The sequence below is a fragment of the Pygoscelis adeliae genome, unplaced genomic scaffold (genome assembly GCF_000699105.1).
Source record: "Pygoscelis adeliae isolate BGI_AS28 unplaced genomic scaffold, ASM69910v1 Scaffold227, whole genome shotgun sequence".
Lineage (NCBI taxonomy): Eukaryota > Metazoa > Chordata > Aves > Sphenisciformes > Spheniscidae > Pygoscelis > Pygoscelis adeliae.
The window spans coordinates 1924822-1949587 of NW_008825100.1; the positions used below are offsets into that span (position 1 = coordinate 1924822).

General features: G+C 44.7%; 1 protein-coding gene across 1 annotated transcript in view; it reads right to left on the bottom strand.

Moving 5' to 3' along the window:
• The window catches only part of KALRN (kalirin, RhoGEF kinase), a 368140-nt gene that overhangs the window by 47587 nt on the left and 295787 nt on the right, over positions 1-24766 (bottom strand). The window contains exons 35-38 of the mRNA XM_009327171.1: positions 10393-10676; positions 9432-9536; positions 5335-5430; positions 3549-3679 (exon numbers count right to left, since the gene is read on the bottom strand). Of these exons, the coding sequence (XP_009325446.1) occupies positions 3549-3679; positions 5335-5430; positions 9432-9536; positions 10393-10676 (616 nt within the window). The remainder of the gene's footprint in view (positions 1-3548; positions 3680-5334; positions 5431-9431; positions 9537-10392; positions 10677-24766) is intronic.

Genomic DNA, 24766 nt, shown 5'->3' on the forward strand with positions numbered 1-24766 from the left:
CCTGGAGAACAGCAAGAGAGGTACCCCCCCAGATCCCAGGATGGTGCAAGAGCAGCAGCACAAGCTGCCTGTACTTTGAACTACCCCTCCCTGCTCTCCTCTCCTCCACCCCCCATGCAGCCCTCCTGATAGCGATGGAGACATGTGCTGACCCATTTTGCAGCAAGCAGGAGAGGATGTTTTGCCCCAGTCCCTCTGGCTTTGCCCAAGATTCATCAATTAAGTTTTACTTTGGAAGTTTCAAACACTTGGAAAACAAATTCCGCCTCCCGTCATAACCAAGAGTTTAATCTTTCAGACTAGGTAATCTATGTGTGGGTGTCAAATGCTTTACACTGATTTCAGAGCTAATAAACCTGGGTAGGAGAGTCATCTAATGAAGGCCTGATGCACGCAAACAACAGCAAGCTAAGAAAAGCCCCTCCTTTGTAAGTCAAACTGACTAATCACATAATGTTATTTCGAAGAAAATTTCAAAAAGTTACAGCTTGCTGCAGACAGTTTGCCTCTCAATTATGCCAATACATAGATTTGGCACATGACAAATAAACTCCATCTGTGCTCAAGTTCGCTATGGCAGTAACAAGGCTAACGAGATAGAGGAGTGCTTTCATGTCTAATACCACTCCGTTCACATCAATCAGCAGACTGACCCACTTGAAATGACAGGGCTGAGGGCAAACAGTGCTAAGATAAAAGTCTGGTTGAAAATATCTAGCAGAAAAAAAAAAAAAGTACACTGGCGTTGCAAGGAGAGACTCAGTTATGAGAGGTTACTGAGAAAATAAATCCTGCTCCTGCTGCGCTCCCAACATGTCCCTTGCTCAGACAGAGCAGAGGAGATACTTAAGACACGTGGCAGGAAGAGGTCAAACAGCTTCTTGTTCATTTGAGAGTGAAATCCAGCCCCCTTGGCAGAAGGCAGGGCTGGCAGCGGTGATGCCAGATGCTTGTGCTCTCCGAAGCACCCTGCCAAGTTGCGTGCCTGGGTAGTAAACATGCGTGGGGCAAAAGGCTGCTCTTTTACAAAGCAGCAGCGTGTGGCCTGAACAAGCATATGCTGTACAGTCCCCTCTCGCTGGCTGACCTGCCGTGCCCTTGCAAAAGGCTTGCCACATCTCCTCCGCACGGGGAGGCATGCTGGGAGGTTACTTTTCGGCTTGCACCACCTCTGTCTGCATCGCTCCCCATGAACACAGAGAGCTGCTGAAAAGGTGGGGAGAACCTCTCCCATCTGCCCACTGCCTCTCCCACACCCAGACTCCTTTGGTTTGAGTTACTGCCAGGATACATCTAGCCAAATCCTGCTCTAAAAATGAAGCAGCAGGTACTTGTAGTACTTAATGTTGCCACACGTGCAGGCAGGTGGGTTTGAATTAAAAATCAGTGCAGCAACCAGGTGCCTATCAGGTGAACAGACTACACCTGCAAATTTACACCTCTTTTAGGAACCAGGGTCTGCATCTCCACTACTTACCTTAAACTCAGCACCAGCGTTCCCCCAGCTCCCCTCTTTCTAGCAAGCAGAAAAATCAACCTTGACCCTCTCTATTAGCTCTCTGAAGCCTACCTGACACAGGACCTTAGAGGTACTCCCAAATTTAAAGGTTCCTAAGATGTATGCTGCCAAAAATTCAAGTTCACTCATCTCTTCATCCGATAACATGGAGCAAGGGCAGGCAGTTGCTTGGGAAGTGGTCACCAGCAGGTATTGACTACACAGCTGTATTTAAAATGGCATGAACTGGAACAAGGATAGAGCCTCCTCACTTCTGAATAAGTCTGAATATCTGGATATCTTGGTAACTCTGTACTAAATCTATACTGAACAACGCTACTCGATGAGACTATTGCCTTACTGCTCATAGAAATACAGCAATCAAGTCTCATGGAATAGGGGTTTCCTAACACTAAGGCTAACTGCTGGCACACGCATGTTGGCAGAGACACAGGAAATTACTGCCCATGCCTGTGCAAGGATTCAACTGCTGGTTTGTGCGGATTGGGGGGTCACAGCTCAAGTTTGGAGCTCAGCTGCCTCATACGGCTATGGAATTAAACACAGCGAGACGTAGAGATACAAAACACAGACACAAAGGAGCTGGAGAGGAGACAGATGTCCTGTGCTGAAAGCCACTAGCAGGTGCTCCTAAACATCCTGGCATTTAGGAAATCTGGACGGAGGCAGCCACTAATTACGCATAACATGCTGCCAGTCCCCCTGCCAGAAGCGTCGCACGCTAGAAAGCGTTACTGCATCTATGCTTACAGTGGCAAAGGTCTCTGCACTAGAACTGTAACCTGCAGTTAGTTGCCAGTTATCTAATTAATGAATTGCTACTAGAGAAACCCAAGAACTTGCAACATTGAGGAGCTTTTAGGAGACAGGTGTGGGCAGAGATGTTCTCTGCGGGAAGGCTGACAGCTGTCTAGTTGAAAACTTCTCCCATTCAGAAACACATCCAGGAGTGTCATGTCCCTGCCTGCTGCTGGGAGTTGATCCAGCCCCTCACTGTATTGCTTCTCTGGCTTCCTACAACAAACTGCAGGAGCAAATGATAGCTTTCATAGACCTGCGACACTTTGCTCCTGCTTCCTCATCTACACTTAACTACCTCCTTGTCCTCCCCGACATGGTTTCCTTCCCCGCTTGGCATCTTTCCCAAATGGGCTGCTCTTCTTCCACCTCTCACCTTACCACACTCCAATGAGACATGTATGGACCACTACTTTTCCCATCAATGTATGATTTGATTAGATGATTGCAGTTACCGTTGTTAGTGTAAGAGGCAGTATAAAGAAAACAGCTACCTGAGCTCTCTTTCATATAATTCTTGATTCTGTTTCCCCAATTCTCTTTGTCCTTCAGCCTAACCATGCATTTAAGATATGCTTTAATCATGACAAGCTTTAAAGGCACAAGTGTTATTTCTGTTACATTTATGGGAGCGTACAGGTAATTTTAAAAAACAACTTCCATGAACTGTCACAATTTCTTTCCTCTCCCATGAACACGATTTCTTTCCTCTCTCCATGAACACGAGGGTTTCTCAAATGAAACTTTCTCTTCGGTGGCATGTTTCCACCACAAATGCATCTGAATTCTGCCCCTTCCTTTGCTAACAGCTAAGGCAAAAAATTACGTCATTCAAAAAATCCTAGTGGGATTCTCTGTTCTTTTCCTTGAAGGTAGCTAACAAGGTCAATGACATATCCCCCTTTGAGAGCTGATCTCACCTCTGGCAACGTGGTAATTACCAAGGCAAACATCTCAGTAATACTTGTCTAGCTGTTCAGAGGCTTTTACAGCAACAGACATTTGCTATCTGGGGGAAAAGCTGCACATTTTAAAGAGTGATGACAAACTCCTGAGTGTGCAAGTGCTTTTATAAAGTATTTTTACAGGTTAAGAAAAAACAGAAGCAAGCAGAACACAGTTTTACTCCCAGTCCCATGTTCATCCACTGACTACAAAGTATTCTTTCAGTGCAGCTATGTGTCCTCCTTGGGTGCATATTTCAGAAAGAAGAACCAGCAAGACAACTTACATCCTGCCTCTCATTGCTTTGGCTTTTTGCTCCTCTTCAAGGTTTCGTGGGGGAGTTGAAGGCGTCATTCCTTCATTTAAGCAGCCAGTGGCATCTTTTAAGCTTCCTCCGTAAGATCCTCCTTCAAGGGTCTAAAAAAACCCCAAAGAACGATAGAATAAACATTATCCTTGAACTCCAGCATCAGTGCTATCTTCTGTTTCAAGTCAGTTCTGCAATCAGCACTGCAGTCTAAAACCAAGCAGAATATTCAGCAACACTTTCCTGCAGGACTTAATGAAACACAACCAAACTACTTTTAAGTTGATCTAAGACCCCCCCAAAAACATTAAAACAGAGAAGATGTCCTTTTGCCAGAAAGTGGAAAAAGATGTTCCAGTAGCCCCAGGATGAGAAAACTCTTCCAAATTATTTCAAAACAACCTGAAAATATCCTGGTGTCTCAATCCAGGCTACACATGGTCAGTGTTTCTCTGCCAAAGACTGAATGGGGATTCTTCATAGTGAAGTAAAACACAAAATGAAACCGAAATAGATGGATACATAGTAACATTCCACAATAATTAAAGGTTCCCCCAAATCCCTAGAAGGTAATTGCAATTGACCTAACAGCCTGCATGTGGGGGGCAGAAAACAAAATATCCTCTGAAAATACATCTAACTGATTAATGAAATACTTTTCAATTTGTTAGTTCCTCAATGGAATAAAACTATTTTGAGCAAATTTTCTAGGAATGTCCTCGGTTTCCCATGTCACAAAATGCTCTTTCACCACTTACTCCTTATCAAGCACCCTATGAACACAGACTACCTTCATGTACCAACATCTCAAACCGAGAAAATACCAAAACCCTCTGAAATGATTGGCTAGATAAAGCTGCTTGCACAGAGTTACAGTAATTTAATGATGACTGTGGGTTGTTTTGTTTTGGTTTTACTCTCTTCATCCTTCCAGTATACATAAGGAAATGAACCTTTGTAGGTTCATCATAACACTGCTTTAATCTTGACTTGTTAATTGAGTTAAATTTGCTCAAAGCAAGCATTTACCTAATTTTAGAGGTCCTGGGACATGTAGGAAAAGGTTTAGCTTTTATATTAACATTCTGAACTGTTTCAGGGAAAACTTAAGAGAAGCCAAGATTTGAAACAGGATTTACTTCTTGTCCAGCAGACATGGGACCAGACAGGGAGAATGTACGATACTGAAATTTTTGAACAAATTAAACCCAGAGTATTTTTATCGCTTATTCCACTCCCTGCCAGATAGAGTTGACAAGGCAGATTAAAAGAGACACATGAATCTTTGTAAAATTAAAGCACAGCTGTGATACTTCAAGCAGTTCTACTCTTTAGAGGGTCTTTTCAGGGAAGCCAGACTACTAAACAAATTCACATGTTGGGTAGTAAAACTCCTGTGCTTCAGAACAAGCTTTAAAACAAAACAAAACAAAACATCCCACTGTGTAAAATATTTGAAAGAATACCAACAAGACCCCAGAAAGAGTACAGTACAGTAGCTCATACTCTTCAAAGCCTGCTCCAAAAGCACCTTTCGACTATGCAGTGAAGAGCGTACATGGCAATGTGAGATGTAGCCTTCATCTCACGTGGGGAGCAAAAATATTAGATACTCTACTGAGAAGCAGAGCACATAGGGTTAATAAAAGCATAGCAGATGAAGGTGGAAAGCAAGGAAACCAGAAACAAGAGGTAGACTTTAAAGCCCTTCCCTAGAGTCATATTAGGCCTGTTGTGTACAGAGTTTTCACAACACTAAACTTACCAGCTTACTTTTGACCAACTTTTCTATTGCACTGACAAGGTCCGCAGCAGTTGGGACATCGGAGGAGCTCTGTCGAGCAGCTAGCAAAGAAGAGGACTGCAAGACACCAGGTTGCAAAGGAAAAGCAAGTTAGCGGGATGAGAAGGGAGTAGGAAACCAGCGGTCAGTGAAGCAGCTTCTGAGACAGGAGAACGAACATGGAAGGGGAGCAGGAGGGTTGGAGGACCACATGCATGTCAGGTGAGTGAGTGTCACCATATCAGGCAAGCACAGAACTGCCATCCACTTCTGGCTGCACATCCCTCTGCAGCAGTTCCAAGGCTGGGAACCAGGGGAGAGCATCAAAGAACTGAAGTTCATTTGCAACTAGGCTACAATACTCTTAATGTCTGTTGGTTCCTCCTTCAAAGGACATCTACGGTCTTACAGGCTCCAGAAAATTGATCTTCTTACTGCAGATGTAAGAAATTACCCCCTCCCCCATACATACATATTTAATAAATGCAGTTAAGTACAAGGTACACATGGAGTTACAGGCAATAGGGGAGGGAGGTGGGGGGAACAAATCATTCCCCCTCCCTTCCCCACAGATCAATTGCAACTCCAAATGAACTCAGATGACACCTCCCATGCATGCAACTTCAGCCATCTAAAATGCCTATCTTTTCTCTCCCCTCTCTTCAAACAGTGGAGAGAAAATGCCCCTACATATCTCATCTATCCTAGGTGCCTGGCACAGGAGGGCAGAAACACTCTTTGGAGATGCCCACTTTTCCCTATTGACATCAGTTAGAATATTTTCAGTCTTGCTTCTCTATGCTTGTCTGTTGGTTGCAGGTATTCAATTTTAGGTGCCTGACATCATGTAACGTCTTTGGAGGTCTCCGCATTCAGGTAGCCACAGCTAATAGCTGCCGGTTGTTACAAATCTCCAGAAACACCCAGGCATCATCAATGTGCTACCCAAGCATCCCCCACGGCACTGCGAAGACTGGCCTCTGTGTGAAATATTCAGTTTTGGTTTAAGGTTTTTCTTCTCTATGGGCCTCTTCACCCCTTGGACTTTGTCCTAAGAAACCTCACTTTGAAAACCCAAACTCATGCAATAGCTATGGGAATTGGTATTTATTAGCTCACCTGTATGTACATTTCTTCTGAATGAAATACAAGCACTGACTAAAACTCTGATAACCTGCTTTTGGCAGGCTGACACAGACTGAAGCATGGCTATATTTTTATAAATTCTGTATTAAAATTATTAAAAAGCTTATTCATCTCTCAGCTGCTTAATAAAGGACTTCTGGAGAGCACCTATTTCAGCGAAGTCACCGTGCAGGTGCCAACGACCACGCATCTGAGATTAAATAACGCTGGGGACTGAGACATGGAAATGTGATGGCAGGAATTAGGCAGCTGGCCACCTTTTTAGGCAGCCCTTTGGGGAGGTTGCTCATGTTGAGTGACACAGCCCCAGGAGGAGAAAAAAAAGGCAAAGGAGACCAATCCCAACCAGAAGCCTTGTGACAGAGCAAAAGCGCGAACAGCCTGCCATTCGTCGTCTCGCCTTTCACAAATAATACATCTAATCAACAGTTCTAATTAAAACAACAACAAAAACTACAGGTAATCAGGCTGGTAATTGAGGAATTAGGCTGGTAATGCAGGAATCCCATACAAATGTAAAAGCTCAGACAGCCTGTTTCACCTGCAATGCAGACAGACACATCTAGGAAAAAAAAAGACTGAAAATAGGGACTTTGAAGAGATACTGGACAAATACATAGATGATAACCGTCAAACATAACCATTCTAGCAGGAGGAGTCCAATTTTTGGAGGCACTAAACAGCTGTTGTTCTCACTTCTTTTAACTGAAATTGCTCAATGTCTCTGAAAAGTAAATAACTGCAGGATTTTGAAGGGAGCATGGAAACATTTGCTGCCTACAAGTCTTTCAGGGTAAACTAAAACTCTTCTGTGATTGACGAGAGAGTCTGGTTTGTGTGGGGCAAATCGAAAAATGGTATTTCTATTTCCCAGGAAGTAAATTATGAATTTCTAATATGAAGATATCTTGCAATTTGTCTTTGTAAGAGCCTCCAGGAGCAGTGAGGCATGATTATTGCTGCCTTGCAATGTGCTCAGGGAAAGGTGCCACCCCCTGCACCGTGCAGACGTCTCCCACCTACACTGCTACTTCCCCACGCTGCTGCTGGTCCAACCTAAGCCCCTGCCTGTAAGCAGTTGCAGGACGTGAGCAGGGAGCTCTGCCCAAATTAACACTGTTAAAGAGCTTTTGGCTCCAGCATGTCTCAAACATTGCTAACACGGTGCTCCTGTGCCAGGGAATTCAGGAGCCATGTTTGTGAGCTTAAGTTTTTTCCCCCATGACAAAAAGTGAGTAGGGGGAGAAAAAGACAGAGAAAAATGGTTTCAGATGCATCTTGCTCTATTTAATCTTCTCTTTTAGGAGCGGGTGAAGAAACAGGACGCCAAAATGCTCTACAAAGCTTAGACATCTGGAGCAGAAAACAACTTAGTTCCACAACATTGGCACTGTCAGAAATGTACTTAAGAAATACTGAAATCACATGGCATGTTAAAAATCAAAAATAGTGACCCGACTAAAGCAGTTTTGTTTTTCTTTAAAAAAAAACCAAAACAAACCCCCAAGAATACAAAAAGCAAACTAACCCCAAAACATTTAGCTAAACACCACAGGGAAAAAGCCAGTCGCAATTGCTTTTGTGCCGGGCATGGATCCACCACGGCTCTGCTTCGCCGACCTTTTGCCTCTGCCCCTTGCCAGACAGCCAGCAGCACATGCAGCACTCAAAGGGCAAGAGTCCACGACTCCAGCTGCTTCCTTCTGGTCTTGCTGCCACCACAATGTCATAACATTTCCTGACAGATTAGCAGCAAGCCCCTGAATCCTTTCCTCCATCATTCTGCTCCTTGAGTCCCAGAAATATTTGCACCCTTCTCTCTCTGTATTTCCAAACTCCTGCCTGAACCTTCCCCAAGAACATTCTGGCTTGTTTTTTTTCTGACAGTTTATTAATCTCCCCTATACTTGCTTCTTTGCATGCAGTAATTACAATCAGAGGATAGAGATACAGAAGTGGCAGTGCTAAAAACAGATGCCAGCGGGAAAGCAGGAAACAGCTAAACAGGAGGATGGATTTCTACAAGGGAGACGACAGCACCAGGAAAGGTTGGGGGAGGACACGTGCAGACAGGACCTGCACTGACTGTGAATGCAAACCACTGTCATGGCCATATTCACAGATGCTCACCCCAAGTCCAGGAGAGCAACTGAAGGATGCTGCAAGCCACCGCACCATCTACCACAGCAAATTCTGACTTAACATTCAAGAGACCCTAGCTAACAGCAGAGAACTACCACCACCAGCATGGTGCACGAAGATGGGCAGACCAAAGCCTTTCCCACCCTCCTGAGAGAGACTTCAGATACCTTGCGGGCTTCTGAACTAACTGGAGCTGATGGACCGTTCAGTGATGATCAGCCACATATGCCGAAAACGCCGAACGATAGCACTGGGTAGGCTTTTCCATCTGCAAGTTTTAAAGTGCTTCAAAACGAAGGGTGGATGGTGGGGCATAGACTAACAACGTTCCTGGACCCCAATCACACACAAAGCCTGAGTGGAGAGCCCAGGCTATCTAACTCTTGGGAAAGGTGGTATTTCTGGATTCAAGCAGACTCCAGCATCTGTCCTACTCCTCGGGCCCAGGCTGCCACCAAATACCATTTCTGCTGTTACTGCCAGACACCAATGGCACTTTTAAAACAGATGTGGTGAACACGCGTTATCAGCCTGAGTGGGATTTCTGACCACACACAACACAAGCACACGATCAACCTGTCATGAAATGGGATGCCAAGGCTAAATTGCTTATCCAGCACTATTTGTAAATCCAGTTGGTGAAAGGTATTAGACCATGATTTGCACATAAGAGTCTCTTATAACCACAAGTCTAGGCCCTGGATACTAGAAGACCACTATGAAACCACTGTGAGATGGCCATGTGAGAAATGCACTTAAACAGGAAACTGATACAATAGGGGAGGCCTTACCATCTCATCTTGGGTTGGATCATTGTCAAAAATCTTCATAGGAGGAGGAAGAGGTGTGTGAGACTCTTCATCTGGTTCATCTTCTCCCCAACCCTTCTTGCTCTTCTGAAGAAAAGTAAATATAATTAGAAGCAGGGATGGGTTTCTTTTATCTTTTTAGATATCTGAGCCCTACCACCAGGCTTTGAGTCTGTTAATACTAATACTGGCTCAACATTGCGTTGGGTGGAGAGAATTGCAGGTAATGCTAAGCATCACGGAAGAGAAGCAATAAAGACATAAGGTTTTGCCGGTTAATCCTGGTGCATTCTAAGAGTTAGAGAAATACAGTTTATAGGTCACCCAAGCAGCTAAGGCAGTTACAGCTGTCTGTGTGCTGATGGAAAAGTATTTTTTAATTTAAATGAGAACAGCTCAATGTACAGTTTTTAAAATGTGTTCCTCTATTTGTGTTCAGTTAGTATCTTCTCCATTTTTGGCTTGTAATTCCTTATTCACTTTATCAGGAAAACCCATTCTGGCAAAGAACATGCCTGCAGAGAAACTGCGGCTACAAATACGTAGCAGATTTAACAGAACATGACTATTTCTCTGTGTTTTCTTTCAATAAGGAATTACGCTGCCATGGTAGGATAAAGGTGATATGAACCTCAGCAAAAAGTGATAACAGCTGCTCATGAATAACTTCATTTCTATCCCTGGCAGCTTTCTAATAGGCTATAAAAAAAACTAGTCAAAGGACAGTAATATATGCAGACTTTGAAATGCTGATCCCTATATATTCCATTGCTCTTTGGATGACAACGCTGTCTGCAACACAGCTTCAATCAATGCAATTTTACATATGATTCACTGTTCCCTCTAGAACCTAAGGGAACTGCATTTACTCAAGCGTGAATCGCATACCACGGAAGAGACTGTCAGAGATATGGTCTTTCCTGCAACAAACACCAACACGCACCTCATCTGCGCTGTCTCCTTGAGGCGTGGTTTCATCTCCAGTCTTCGGTGAGCCGAGGTCAAAGCTCTTCCTGCCATCTCGCACCTTCTTTTGTTTCTTGATGTTGCTCTCGGTCTTCCCGCTGTTCAGCCGGCGCACAGGACTAGTCAACCATTTCTTCAGGGTGTTGGTTGAGCGCTTGGGGCCAGGAGAGCTCTGGATGGAGTTGAGGGATGGCTGAGGTTGTAAGTTGGCCACTGAATCAGACTTGCCCCCATTGTCATTGGAAGAGACTGAATATGCGTCTGGAAGAAAACAATGCAGGTGAGAGATCATACCAGCACCTCCTGTTTCCTAGTGCACATCAAGTGCTTGACAGTCCTAAACATGAAAAGAAAATACAAGCTGCCTCAATGAAAGGTTTTCTGACCTATGGACATTGTGTAAACTTTATTGCACACCAGAGAGAGGAATATGCCCAGCAACAGGCATTTTTCACAATCTCACACACTTCTCTCATTTCCTACCACACTATCTGTCCTTATGAAAGATTGCAGACAGCAAAGTTATCTAGTTTTTGATGAAAGCCTGAATTTCATGCTAAGTGCTGAATTTCTCAGCTTCTTCCCACAGATTTCACTGTGAATTGCCAGGAAGAAAATAAGCACAAAAAGCAGATTAATACAGGAGACCTGACAGCCACGAACACTTTGTCAGGTTCCGACTCCATAAATGTTTCTCAGCCGTTTCCAGACCCCAATGACGTTACTGTTAGTTAGACTACTTATTAACTTTTGAAGGTTATTTGAAGCACCTTAAAATTATCTCCTTTGCCCCTGAAAGCACTTTGTCAGAAGACTTCACACCTCCCCTAAAATTAAGAAACTGGAATGAACAATTACAAAAGATGACAAATTGTTCAAACCAAAGGAAACTCCCAAGAAGGAGATACAAGGCAGGCTTAACATTAAAAAAGATTTCCATTATATCCAAGCAGGAGATACTGCTGAACTGTATCCAACCACAATTATCGATACACATGTTCAGACTAGCACCTTAGAAATGGGTGCAACCTCCCTTACTCTCCCCAAAAGCAACAGACCGAAGATGAGCCAATGTCAATAAGTCTTCAAAACTAAAGCAAACAAGTTGCTAGAAGATTTCTGAATTGCCCTTTAGGAAAAAGTGCCCTGCTTTCACCTTTCTGAAACCATGGCAAGGCAACTCCCTCCCCAGGAGCAATCAGGGACTGAGATGTTTAATCCCACACGGTTTAAGATGAAAATTTTTTTTACAGAATTTAGAAATTGTCACACAGCTGTAAGATACATCTCAGACTGTACATCAGAAAGCAGTCAGCTGATGTTATTAAACATTTTTAGATGGTTATCTCTGAATCTTTTATCTGCCCCAGCAGAAAACAAAAACATAAGTTACAACACATGAAAATAGCCTGGTGCATCCAGATATTCTCAGTTCAGCAATAAATAGCATTAGAGATACTGGGTAGTACACATGCTGAGGGAGAGCGGATCTCCCAGAGAATCGTTACCTATATTGTTTTAGAAGCCAGTTCCTGCTACCTGCATGCAGAGCTCCTACCCCGCTGGGCAGAGCTGCTGCTCACAGCTGGCTAGGCACCGAACCGAGATTGCAGCCTGCCTTGTTTGCCAGCTTGTAAAATGCAGACTGTGAGAGTCACAATATTTTATAATCATAGACAGCCTCAGTCAGAAGTTGAACCAATACTTTATTACATACCTGAGGTCAAAAGCTAGGTTTTTAGAACACACGGAAATAATTGTAACAAGCTAGAGGAAGTCAAAGTTCATTTCCCAGTCACGAAGAAAATCCAAATCATGTCTTCTGACGACAGGAGTGAGCGTGAGAGGGGCTAGGAGGAGGATGGATCCCAGGTGGAGCTGCTGGGGTTTTTCTGACATGCCTTCATAACGGCAAAGTAGCAGTCATCTCAAAAAGGCCTGGGTTTAGCCAGCTCCTGTTGATGTTATTTCATGCACACGAAGTGGCATTAAATCAACTAGCGCAAGATAATATTTGTCAGTGGCCAGCTTATCTTCCACTCAATAGGCTTTAGACAGAGTCCTCTCGCAGGCTCCACGTGATGCTCTGGGAGTTTATCAGCACACCTTGCATCAGCAACATTCAGGGTCTCACGATGGTGATTTTGATTTTGCAAGCACCCTCGCCCCTCCATCCCCCAGCAGCACCGCAAGCCCCGCAGGCGGCGCGGGAAGCATGAGGGCCTCGCCAAGGGGCTGCGCCGAGCGGGGTGCCCTCAGGTGCCCGTGCTCCCACTGCTGCTGCAAGAGGATTAACTTTGGGAATTACTGGTGCAAAGGGAGCAGGGCTGCAGTCACGGAAGGACGAATGCTGGAGGGGATCGCTCTGTGGAGACTGCCACTGTCAGGGATGATTTGGGGCAAGCAGCCGTTATCACGGACTCACTGCCTTTGCTGGGGACTGGGCTCGGGGGGAGGTTGAGGGGAAATGAGGACAAGCTGATCTTCCCACATCTAATGTACAGAGAGGTTTTTACCACAGCTTGGAAGTAACACAGTCCAAACCCCTACCTCCAGTTGATGGCACCTTGCCAATTTAACTTTTAGTAAGGGAAGGGAGCTGATAGGAGGCTAAACGGAGCCTGGGACAACCCCATCCACCCCAAGGATTTGTTACCGAGACGTGCAATCCTACCTCAGCCCAGCGGGCTCAAGGCAGGGCCAAACCCAGGAACCCCAAAGTCCGTGATGGAAGGGGCAGGGGCCTCCCTTCCCACCAGGAAACACCCCTGGTTTTACGAGCAGGGCCAGGCCCTGGCCTTGCTGCCTCCCTCTCCTTTCCCCAGGCAGCATAGCCACAGCTGGGGCACGGACAGACACACAGCACCTCTCACACCGTGACACTCTTTGCTCAAGGCCGTCCCGGGGAAGTGACGGTCAGCCGTTGTCCCCTGTCATCCCAGGAAAGGCAGCAGGTGGGCAGAAACAGCCCAAGTCCCAAGCTGGACCACAGCCCACCCTGCCCCTGGAATTTTGTCCAAAGTTTAACCTAGAGCCAGGAAACCTCTGCAGACTGAACATCAGGCCTCCAGAGCCACAAGCCATGGTGAAAGCCAGCCCAAAGGTTTCCAGAGGGAGGTGTGTTACACTGTACAATGATCCCACTTGAACGAGGCTCTGGATTTTCCCGCTCAAGGTCATGCCTTTGGTGATGAAAAAGGCTATTTACCAAGGGGTTACTAAATCTCAGTCGTGCCAGGCTGTACACAGCCCTGGCAGATATGAAGTCTCCTTCTTTTTCCTTGTCCACTGAAGTGCCCTGGCTGACCACTGTAAGGCATCTGGGACAGAGCCCGGGCTTTGCTTGGCCCATGCAGCCCAAGGCTGGAAACGTGGCCTTGTCTTGCCTTTAACATGGAAACGTAGTCTCCACTGACTGGAGGATAGGCAGGGAGGTGGAAGAGAAAGGCTGGTATAAATCTCCCTGCTCCCCAGCCACCAAGAGAGGCCCTCGAGGTGGGATGAGTTTGCTCTACCCAGCACCCTACACATGTACAAAGCACTCCCATCTCATCGTCCCACTTCCCACCATTGCCAAACATGCACTATCCAAAAACCACACTGAGAGTCCACACACAATGTTCATAACCTTTGTTCCTTTTCTTTTTTAAAGGACCTGCAAATATGGACACATTTGTGAGCAAGTCACACTTGCTGTTTGCCAGCCCTGCTGAGAACGATTTCCTTTGCACATAAAGCAGGTCACCTCAACACGGTCGCAGAGGCAGGACTGGAGCTCAAGGAAGAGCAGAGCTCACGAAATGAGAGACAGAAACATGCAACACGAAAAATCTGCCAGGAAAGACTTTGGAGACAACCTCCTAAGCCGTGCTTGTGTGAGCTCCACTGCTTCCGCGGTACGTATGGCTACAAACACATTAATCATGACACTTGATACTAGCCTGAGATCCAGACACCACGTGGATCAAGTGAAAGAGGAGGACATGTTACCGTGCTTTTCTTGCAAACTTGTATTGGTAGAGCTGTTCCGAAACACAGTTTGCCTAAGAAAAGCCAGAGAGCACTTTGGAAAAGACGCAGCAGCACATTGCGTGGTAATTCAGGCAGCCGCCGCTGCCCGCAGGGACCAACAAAGCAGTGGCTGCCCTTGCACTGCAGCGGGTCTGCAGGAACATCAGGGCTCGGCAGAGAGCTTCAGCGAGCAGTCATCCTGCCACCAATGTCCCAGGACACACGCGTCTAAAAAAAGGTATTTGGTGAAGCGAAATGGGTGTAGAGAGGTCAGCAGACTAGTGTGGCTAGGTTGATTTCCTGGCCAAACCATTCATTCAGACAGAAGAAATGATGGTTTCCAAAACACCCCCAAGCAAACCTCCAAGAAACTTCTGGCAATAGGACTGTGACAGATACTCAGCCAGACTGAAGAGCTTTAGCATTCAGAGCTTTTGCACTGCCAAAGGCATGAAATATTTGTTGTTGTTGCTCAAATGAACAGACGTCTATAAAAGCACAGCTCTTTTACTTGAAAAATGGGAGTTTCCAGTTCTGTGCAACCTTGGGTGAAAGGAAAAATGAAAATCTCATAGACCCATTTTAGAGGCACAGTTGTATTCCCATTTGAGTCAGTAGGAATTACTGCTGGAACATAAATACAAGGCATTTTATTTTTACTTCCCTGTTCCCCAGAGCACGCATGGGAGGGGAGGTCTGTCTGATCAGGCTCATGCAGCATCGGACTCATCTGCAGGAACTCAGATCTCTAAATGGGGAAAGGGAAAGGCTTCTCAGAGCAACTCAGAAGAAACAGCAGGCTTCTCTTTTTGACCCATACTAGCCACAGATCATATATGATAGGAAAGAAATATGCTTCTGTAACCAGAAGTTAATACAGAATATAGCTATGAAGACAGGTGACTATGGCAGGACACAATCTTGCTTTAGGTGAGAAGAGGTGAATCTTCTTCTGATTTATGTATGGCTCCATTTCTCACCCCAGAAAAACAGCCTAAGAGAAATGGATTTTTCCACAGAAGTCAAAGAAGATGAGCCAGAATGGGAACTCTGTAATCCTATTAGCATGTGCATTTGAATCAACAATTTTTTTTTCAGAAAAAAATCCACTCATGAATGAAAGCCAATAACGACAATCTGACTGATGAGCACAGAAATTAGCTCTGCTGTGCTCGGCGGAGACCATTTTCCATATTTAGTGATTCCTGTAAAATAACATTTCTGACAAAGACGGAACTGAATCAGATGTGGGTGAAAGACTAACTCGGTCTTTACTCGAGCTATTATTTCCTGAAGAACGGGAATCTCTGTACCAGAAAATCTTGGAAAGCAGGAGACATCTAGACCTATCCTATACACAAACAAAGCCTCTGTGTTAGTATTTCACACTAAACAAACAAGAATCATCTAAACCATCAAAATGCACCCTCTCCTGCCCTTTCCAAGAGCATCTCCTTCACCATACAGGCTGTAAGCTCCAGTTCACAGCTCTCAGCCCCTTGAGGCTTTATATTCTCCCTCGGGAAACACTGCTGTGAGAGCCACCTCGGATCTGCTCGAGGGCTTCAGGGCTAAAGCTCTACTCGATGGACGCAAAGATGGCAGAACGAGGTATGAAAAGAACTTCTTTGGTCTCTCCTGTGCTTTTGTATTAAATGTCCAAAACACGCTCAGTGAAACATTTTTATTGGCACGAGTCAGGGTTACAAAACTTTGTGGCTTAGGCAGATGACAGTACCGATCCCAGTTTTAGTGTTAGAGCCTATTCTGCCTGTAAAACCTGGCATGGATTTGCACAAATTTGGGAGGCAACAACATTTGGATAATACAAAGTCACTTTACAGCTATTCCTCAAGTGAAAACACTAGTTCATACAACGTAAATAGGAAATCTGACAACTTTTAATGTCAACAGATAAACTGTCTCTTCAGGCACTGCCTCCGAACAAGGTTCCAGAGAAGAACGTAAGTGAACACAAGGAAATTTTCAGTGCCCATGTCAGATAAAGATAGAGGACAACTGGCTTGAAAAGCCCTTTAGATTAGAAGTACGTCAAACTTTCGCAATGGAATTACAAAACTCGCCCTGGAGTCCTCCACGGCTCCCCATCTGCTCCCAGCTCTGCTCAGCCGCTCTACACGTGTCCAGCCGCAGACCTGCCCTATGCTTCGGCTTGAGGGAAAAATGAAGTGAGACCACGTAGGACCCGGTTTCACACCAGAGGGTAAAGACACGTTCAAACTACGCCATTGAAATCTAAATGCAAATTTTGCTCCGAGGTTCAAATGTTCTCCCTAACTTTATAATCTCCTGGAAATGAGCAGAATTTAGAAGGTCCCCCTGAATTTTCTGTTTGTGTCTTGGAGTATCTTTTGAAGCTTCAAGCTGGAAGTAACATCAAAAGGCACAAATCAATCTGGCAGGATTCTCACAATTCCATTTACGTGGATGAAATGACTTCTGTCCAAACTCAGGAAGAGTGGTATGGAGTTAAATATTTTATGCAAAAGTTTCTAGTCCAATAGAGAAAGTAGCCTACACTGCTAAAAGCAGATGTACTTGACAAACTTGCCAATCACTGTAATGTAAAAACTCAAAATTTGATTTTCTTTTTCACTGCCAAACATGCAAGGAAGACTAACTTCCAAAAAGAACAGGGGAAAAAAAGGACTGAAAACTAAATTAATCACACAACATTCAGAATGCACTAAATAGCTGATATTTCTTGGAAATGGGAAGGAAGAGCTGCTTTGAGATAGAGAATGATCTGCAGAGTTCCCTTTAGCTACACTGCAAAGCAGAGGATGCTCCTGGGGGATTTTGCATATAGGTTTTGCCTTTGGGAAATGGTCACCTGTCTGTTGGTTTTGATATTCAACTTCCTGATTGTTACTTCCAGGTAGAAACCTAAGCAGAGGAAAACAAGCACTCACCTAGCTGGGGTGGGCAAAGACCGTCACTCAGAGAAGCTCATTTTTGTGGCAGGCAGCAGCTCACCTCATGCTCTCAGCAGTCAAGGAGCTGTGCACACTTCTGCCCAGGGGTGATGCAGAGCGGGAATCACACCCTGTAGGAGCCTCTCTCTTTCCATTAACTACAGAGGGAGTCCGAGGAAATTACACCCTTAGCTAAATTTAGTTATTGTGAATCCCCTTCCCACATTTGAGTATGTTTCATACCAGGCCGATCTCACAGCAGGAAATGATTAGCTGAAGTTAAGCATCTGACAATTCACTTTAATGAGCAATAACTCATGGCAACCCGCCATTAGCCTCAGTTGAATAGCTTTTATTTTTAGCTGGTGTTGCTCAGATGCGGCGTTCATCCAGCATGCGCTGGGAAAGCTGACATCCCAAAGTAGTCTCCAGGTCTTGGTTGTGCCAGTCGGAGTGTCAGGGCTCGAGAGCTCCAGTTCTTGGAGGTCAGAGAAAAGTCACTGCAGTTCTGGGAAAGTTTCAAAGAGTGAGACAAAACCAAAAGCCTGGAGAAACGGCACCGAGGCGCGCGGTCTCAAGAGACCTTGCAAGAAAAGTTACTGAAATCCTGAGAGCGTGCTGAATGAGTGAGCTGGGTCTCCAGGGAGAGAAACAGCACAAGGGGAAGGCACAGAGAGCGAGCCTGCTGAAGTAAAACATGACTTTGTTCCTGTCCAAGAGTGCCTAGTGAGAGGAGCAGCTACAGAAGTCATCTCTGTTGTATCTGCTGCTTCATGTGGACCTAAAGCTATTGTCAGAGGTGACTGTAGGGAGGGCACGGGGAAAAGAGGAAGATGAGTCCTCAGATGAATACAGGGCAGGGTCTCATTTCCTACAGACGAGCTTTTAACCGAGGAGCTGCTGCACATGAAATCAGAACACGTCCTTGTGCCTCTGAAGAGACTCTCAGGAAAGTGTGCAACTCAACCCCACAGCACCAAGCACTTGAACAGCAGCCGAAGCATCTGCGGTCCTCCTCTCTGCGTGTCCCGCTCAGAAACGTGTTTCCATATAAGAGCTTACAACTGTGATGGGTATCTACAACTTCTCCGGTGGGAGGTTTGAGCCTTTTTCTCTCCATTTATCAGCTTGATAAATTCATTCTGCTTCAGAGTCCCATCTGACCCCTCACATAAGCTGCTGTGAGTTCATGACAGGAATAATAAGAGAACAAACATCCACAGAGTGAATCCACCAACCCGTTGGTAAGTGAGATACTCCTAGCCAGCTCCTATCCCAAAATACTATGAGATAGGTACGTTATTGGCCTGCCCCGAGTCCTTCAAGGGAACCTCGCTTATCTCCCCAACAAAGCAACAACTTTTTAGAATAGGTTTTACTGAATAAAAGGGTGTAGAAAAGCTCAGAAAAAGAGCAGTTGCTCCACACAGCAGAGTTTGAGGCCAGGCGCAGTATTTCTATGCACTCGATTTCATTCACCCATTCTCTTGCCTCGGGTTTGTGCCCAGCAAACGTCCCAGACCAGCCCAGAGCACAGCAAGTCCAACACATCTGCTGGGAGCGCACGTTGGAGCAGCCTTCCCGTAATGCCTCACAGCTGGGAGAGCAGATTTCTGAAGTCAAGAGGCACGCATTTTGCTTTAGCAAAGAAAGGAAATAAAAAGTCAAGACTAACAAGATCCAGAAAGGGCATGCTTTTTTTTTTTTTTGAACAAATCAACATTTATTTCAATTTAGTCAAACAGCTCGTTGAAGCACTTCTCTAAGTTCTACTTTACATTTTGTATTTACACTGTCCTCGTTCTGTGACAAAAATAAAGTAATCCCCGACCCTGAAGTTTCCAGAATAAGTGTCGCTAGCAGCAAAAAGAACAAAGCCCCAAACACAAAGCAAAAATCCCCCTTGATATATTTTGATAGGAGACTTATGCATGTTCCGTAAAAAAGTTTTAACCCTGAACCTTTATGGAAACCTATATGGGATGATGAGGGGGAAAATGTCATGTTTGAAGCTGAACAAGAAGAGCAGCATTTGCTGGCCTTTGCAAGTACACTGTTACTTTTAGCATAAGGAACTGTGAAATGCTTAGACACCCACATAGAAGCAGACTTTTTAACTTTGATCTAAGCAGTTTTGCTCTGCTGGGAGCATAAGGGTACCAGAGTCGGCGAACACCATCTTCTATCCTGGTGGTGGGCACAAAACCAAACTTTATTACACATGGTTTCCAAGCAGCTGTTAGTACAACACAAGCCTTATTCTTTTGCAAAGTGTCAAGGGTCAGCTTCATTCAGCAGCTCCCAAATTGAGCTACTGTAAGAATTTTGAAGTTATTTCTCAGTTAAATGACATCATTGCTAAGGTCAACTCTGCCTTACGCTTGAAGCCAGCAACCTCTATGACAAGGTGGACCATTCTGCTGAATCGGGGGAGAGGAGGGAGGAGGACGACACTTGAATATCGTATTTATGTCTCCCTACCTCAAAGGAAACTGTGGCTATGTACCCAAACAACTCCTCATGGAAACAACAGAAGAGTATTGGTGACAAAACAAATTGGAATTGGAAAAAAAAGCAAGAACAGAACCCAAAGCTTTTTGGGATAGGAAGAAAAACTGCATGTTGAGAAAGAAGGGATTGGTCATTAAACTTTCCAGGCACACACAGGGCTCAGAAAGCACAGAAAACAAGCAGAACAAACAAACACAACTGTGTGCATCTTAGCGTCAGCTTCTTTTGCCAAATGCAGTAGCTTCCAACATTCAGCAGCTGTCTCTTGCTTTCTAGTGCTGTGGAGTTCTCTTTGGTACTTGGAGGCTGTCAGGAGCTCCGGGCAAAGAGAAAGTCTGTCCATTTACCAACCAATTCCAAAGGCGCTGATCTTGAATAACTTTACTAAGCAAGAGTGACACAGATGTCTAGGAAAAGGGGCTTTTCTCTTAGTAAAGTTGTGGTAGGTGCAGTGGAAACCCAAGGCAATCTACATGCTTGTCAAATTGTGCCTAGGTAAGAACAGTCCTCCATGAACGTCTCTCATTTGTTCACTCTTAAATTATTCAGGCTCTGACAGCCCCTGAAAAGAAAAGAACGGAATAAGAATAAGTTGCAAGTGGTGCAGGGCAAGAGCGGACACCACGTAACCACCAAGAACAACGAGGTTGGGGTGTTTGACGACAGACACACTGCAGCTGGAGCATCCAGGGATGGCGCCCAAAGCAGCTTCCTCCACACCCTTGTCCTCCAGAAATACTAGTGGAAAATACAAGCTCACAGCGAAGGTACTGGGTTGGGATGAATTAAAAGAAGTAATGAATGAAGTAAATGCAAACAGCGGTTTGGAAATAAAACACACAGATAAGAACTGCTGGTGCTTGTGATGTTTTGCTCTTTGAACACGGCACAGGGAAATGGCTAAGCAGCTCAGAGACTTTTAACTGCACACTCAAGACTATCAGTTAGACTCGTGGGAAGCTTTAATTCGCTCAGCTTAAGTAGGAAAATCAGAACGTCACTTGCCGTCCCATATAACAGGCTCATGCGATCTACCTCTTGGTTTTTCGTGTGACAGCTCTCCAGGGCAGGGAGCAGATCTGTGAGGAACCTTCCTCATGGTGCCAGCCAACAAGTTTATCAAATTTCAGGTGACAAAATCACTACTACACTCTATCTGCGTCAGCAAGAAAGATGGGACAGGAACTTGAAGTCTCAGAGAGCATCTGCTGTACGGGAACAGGAGAGCTCTCTGCAGCACCCTGCCGAGGTCTCAGCCCTCTGAAGCTGTGCAAGTGCTTTGAGCCAGCCACCAGCCTTCCCAATAAGGCTAGTCCTGAGAAACTCATTGATTTTGACTTCTGGAGGGCCACATGGAGCCTCCCACGGCTTTTACAGTGCCTACACCATTGCTCCTTACCAACAGCCTCCTCATGGAAAAAATTCTACGTCCAGCTTAGCAGAGGTGTGGAGAGGTGCACTGCATAAACTGCACTGCTTCACTCCCAGCTGCATCACTGCGTCTAATCACAAATAGCTGTAAAAATGCTCTACCAAGCAACATGTCTAATAAGCAATTATCATTACAAAAGCCATCTTCACTATTGCTGAGTAATTGCTTTCTTTCGGCCCCATCTTTCAAAGTAATTAGGAAAAAGAAACACTTATTTGCACACAAGAGCAAGAGCTGGACTGGTCTAGCAGCAGAGGCTCTTTGCTTCTGGAAAGACTTTGTCGAATACGGGTGATCTCTTGCTGCAATGTACAATGTCTGATCACAGACATCCACCTGCCTGATAGTTTAATATCTCCAGGACAAGTGACTGCAGTGAATATTCAGCAAGCATTAGCTTTTAGATGTTTGTCTGGCGCTTGCCTTGCTTGAGGCTTTTCTTAGACACACTGCCAGATCAAATTTTATGGCAGCACAGCTCTGAGCCGCTACAGCCCTCCCTGAGCAGCCCGGGATGTTCAAGCCTGAGTAATTTCTCTGATACTAAGACAAAGCCAACTAAGATGCTGCTGTCTGCTCAGCACCTGTGCCCTGGCAGAAGCTGTGGTCTGCTATTGCGGAGCTGAAGGTACTACTGTAACATTCAAAATGTTTGCCTCCTTCTTGCCTAAAGCTATGGTTTTCTTTCTGCTGCCCTAGAAAGGATCCCTGTTGATTAATACTTATTCCATTTCCTAAAGAAATCTATTCAGCCTCCACATGCTTCAGCTGAGAGTGATGTTTTAATATTGTGGTGATCCTCAGGGTTCAAACTACAGAAGGTACAAAGAATACCAGACTTGAGGCACTTCAATGGTATTAGCTGTGAATCATCTTTTTACATTGTACCACTCAGATACATTTGGATCTAAAATACATTTGCATTTCTAATTAAAACATATTACCAGTAGTAACTAAAGAATGTCTTAAATCAGAATCCTTAGGCCATAAAAGCTAATTGCATGATGCTAAAACTGGATTTCAAAAATATACATATTATACCCCCTGCAGGATTAATTAGGCAACATCTCTTCAAAAGAGTTCTCAAAAGTGTATTTATTCAGCATGTGGTTAAATTATACTGGGTTGTGCAACACTTTTCATAGCCTGCCTTGGTGCACGCTTCTGCGGCAGCAGTCAGCTGGGGCCTTGTTCGTCAGGGGTGCTCAACATGGGCAAATCTGATTCGGGACCGCGGTGAACCCCAGCCGATGAGAAGGAACACGCATGCTGGTTCGTGCTCTCTGCCCCACAACCACCTAGATGCTGCCTTCACCCCTAATGCAATCCTGCTGCTCCCCGCTGCGCAGTGGGGGTTGCTTTAGCCACAGTTAACTGGTGCCGCTGAACAAGAGGATCTCGGGTACATGTGTGATGTGCTTCCTAGGACATGCAGGCCTATAAAAAGGCTGAAATTAACTGGTAGATATAAATCTGGAAGCTATAACTGCTGATTATTTGATGCTTATTTTTTCACCAATTTCCTACGTGACCTCAAGAAAGTTTCAGAGCGCTCGCTGAACTGTACTGTGTTTTCAGATAGGTTAAGACTGTACTGTATGTCTTGGGGATGTAAGAATCCTCTGTTCACTAAAGCTGCGTGTGCATTATGAAGGGACGAGAAAAAAAAACCCAATGCAGCATAACAGGGCACATCCTCGGCTGCTATACTCTGTAGCTGTAATTGTCAGCAAGCCTAAACTGCATGAAAAAGCGTCCTCAGTGGATTTAGCTGTAGCTGGGGATGTGCCACTCCCAGCTCTCCTTGTGTGCTCAGAGCTGCTTGCTCCATGTGAAATCTGAACATGGAGAAATGCCCAGAAAACATAACAGTGGAGATACCTCCAGGGTTGCTAAATCCAGTCCCTTCTTATCGCAGGAAAAAGTCCATCTTTTTCCTAAATGTTTACTTCAGTGCTGTCTTGTGCTACTCAACAAGGGATCTTTGCTCAAAACTGACATACAGACTGTTCTTGTGCTTTCCTGTATACAGTGACATTAAATTTCCATGTTTAATTTACAACCTTCCAATACAAAAGATAAAAAACTCCACCAGAAACCACCTACTGGTTCCTCAGGATCACATTTGCTAAGGGGTTCCCAGCAGGTCTGGCTCCCTGGCTTCACCCCTTTGTGCAACTTAACAGCCTTGCACAGCCTGGAAGATAATTTTGCGGGGATCCAAGATTTCAAAGTTGTTGAGCTGTACTGTTGAGCGTTACTAGCAACGGCTGTAACACACAGAACAACCAAGTGCATTGGGGTGCAATAAGGGCAACAGAATAGCAATTACTAACTCCTCAGGTGGCAACACACAAAACCGGAGATGTATTTTTTCCATTTTCCAGAAGTACTGAGCAACCACAGTTCCCGTACAGTAGAGGAGCACCTGTAAGCACTGGGAAGCGCCGGGAGGTGAGGGAGTAAGAAACCTGCCAGAGCTATATCGGGCTTTCTGCAACGTGATGTTATCATGCTACATTAGAGAAAAGCAAACAAGCAGCACGTAAACTGAAGCATATATAATGGTGCTCTCCACATCAAAGAGAAGAAACCCCCATGGCTGTTCTATTATTAACTGCTGTAATTCAGTTTGCAGGTTCTATTTCTCATCTCATTAGGACTTCACTGGTAAAATTTTCATATTTTGTCCTAATTATCTGAAAGGACCTCAGGTGACATGTGTGATTTCCATGTTTTCAGCCTGCCAGGGAGAGGATTGCAGGGCTGGTCCAGGACAGAGGCTGACGGATTGAGAGGGACATCAAACTCGACAGGAGAGCCAATGGGATGCACTAACTACCTTTAATCCAAGGAAAGGTTTGTGTTTCAGCATAATCAGCCACATCAAACATTATGAACTAAAAGCAAACAGGTTAATTTTTGGTTTGTGGTTTTCTAATGGGAAAGAACACTAGCCAAGGGAAACGTTTTCTAAGCATATCTCATTAGGTATTTTCTAATAATTCTTTACACGTGCTGAAGTCCTACTTATGATCTACAGATTTTTTTTTCAGAAAACAGCCAGACGTGCTTCTGTAGTTGTTTTAAAATGTATCTTTACATGACATTGAATTGTGTGATGCAATATTAGCAATTGAACTGTTCTGCAATAGCAACTGATATGCAGTGGCTAAACTGGCAGAGAACTGGATTTCCTTACTGAATTGAAAACCACATCTGTAGATCCCTGCTGTAATCACTAACTGCCCAACCAATTCTTCTCTTTTGCAAAGAAATTGCAACTTTCGCCAAAGATGAAAATGTTTTCATAAAGCCTGTTAAAAGGCAAGAATTACACTGAAATGTAACAGTGTTCTGGTGTGTTTGAGAAGTATCTTGATGCTGTTTTTAGACTGAAACATCTTGAGGCTTGGGGTTTTTTAATTTTAAAATGATAGATTAGTTTTCCTAATACATAC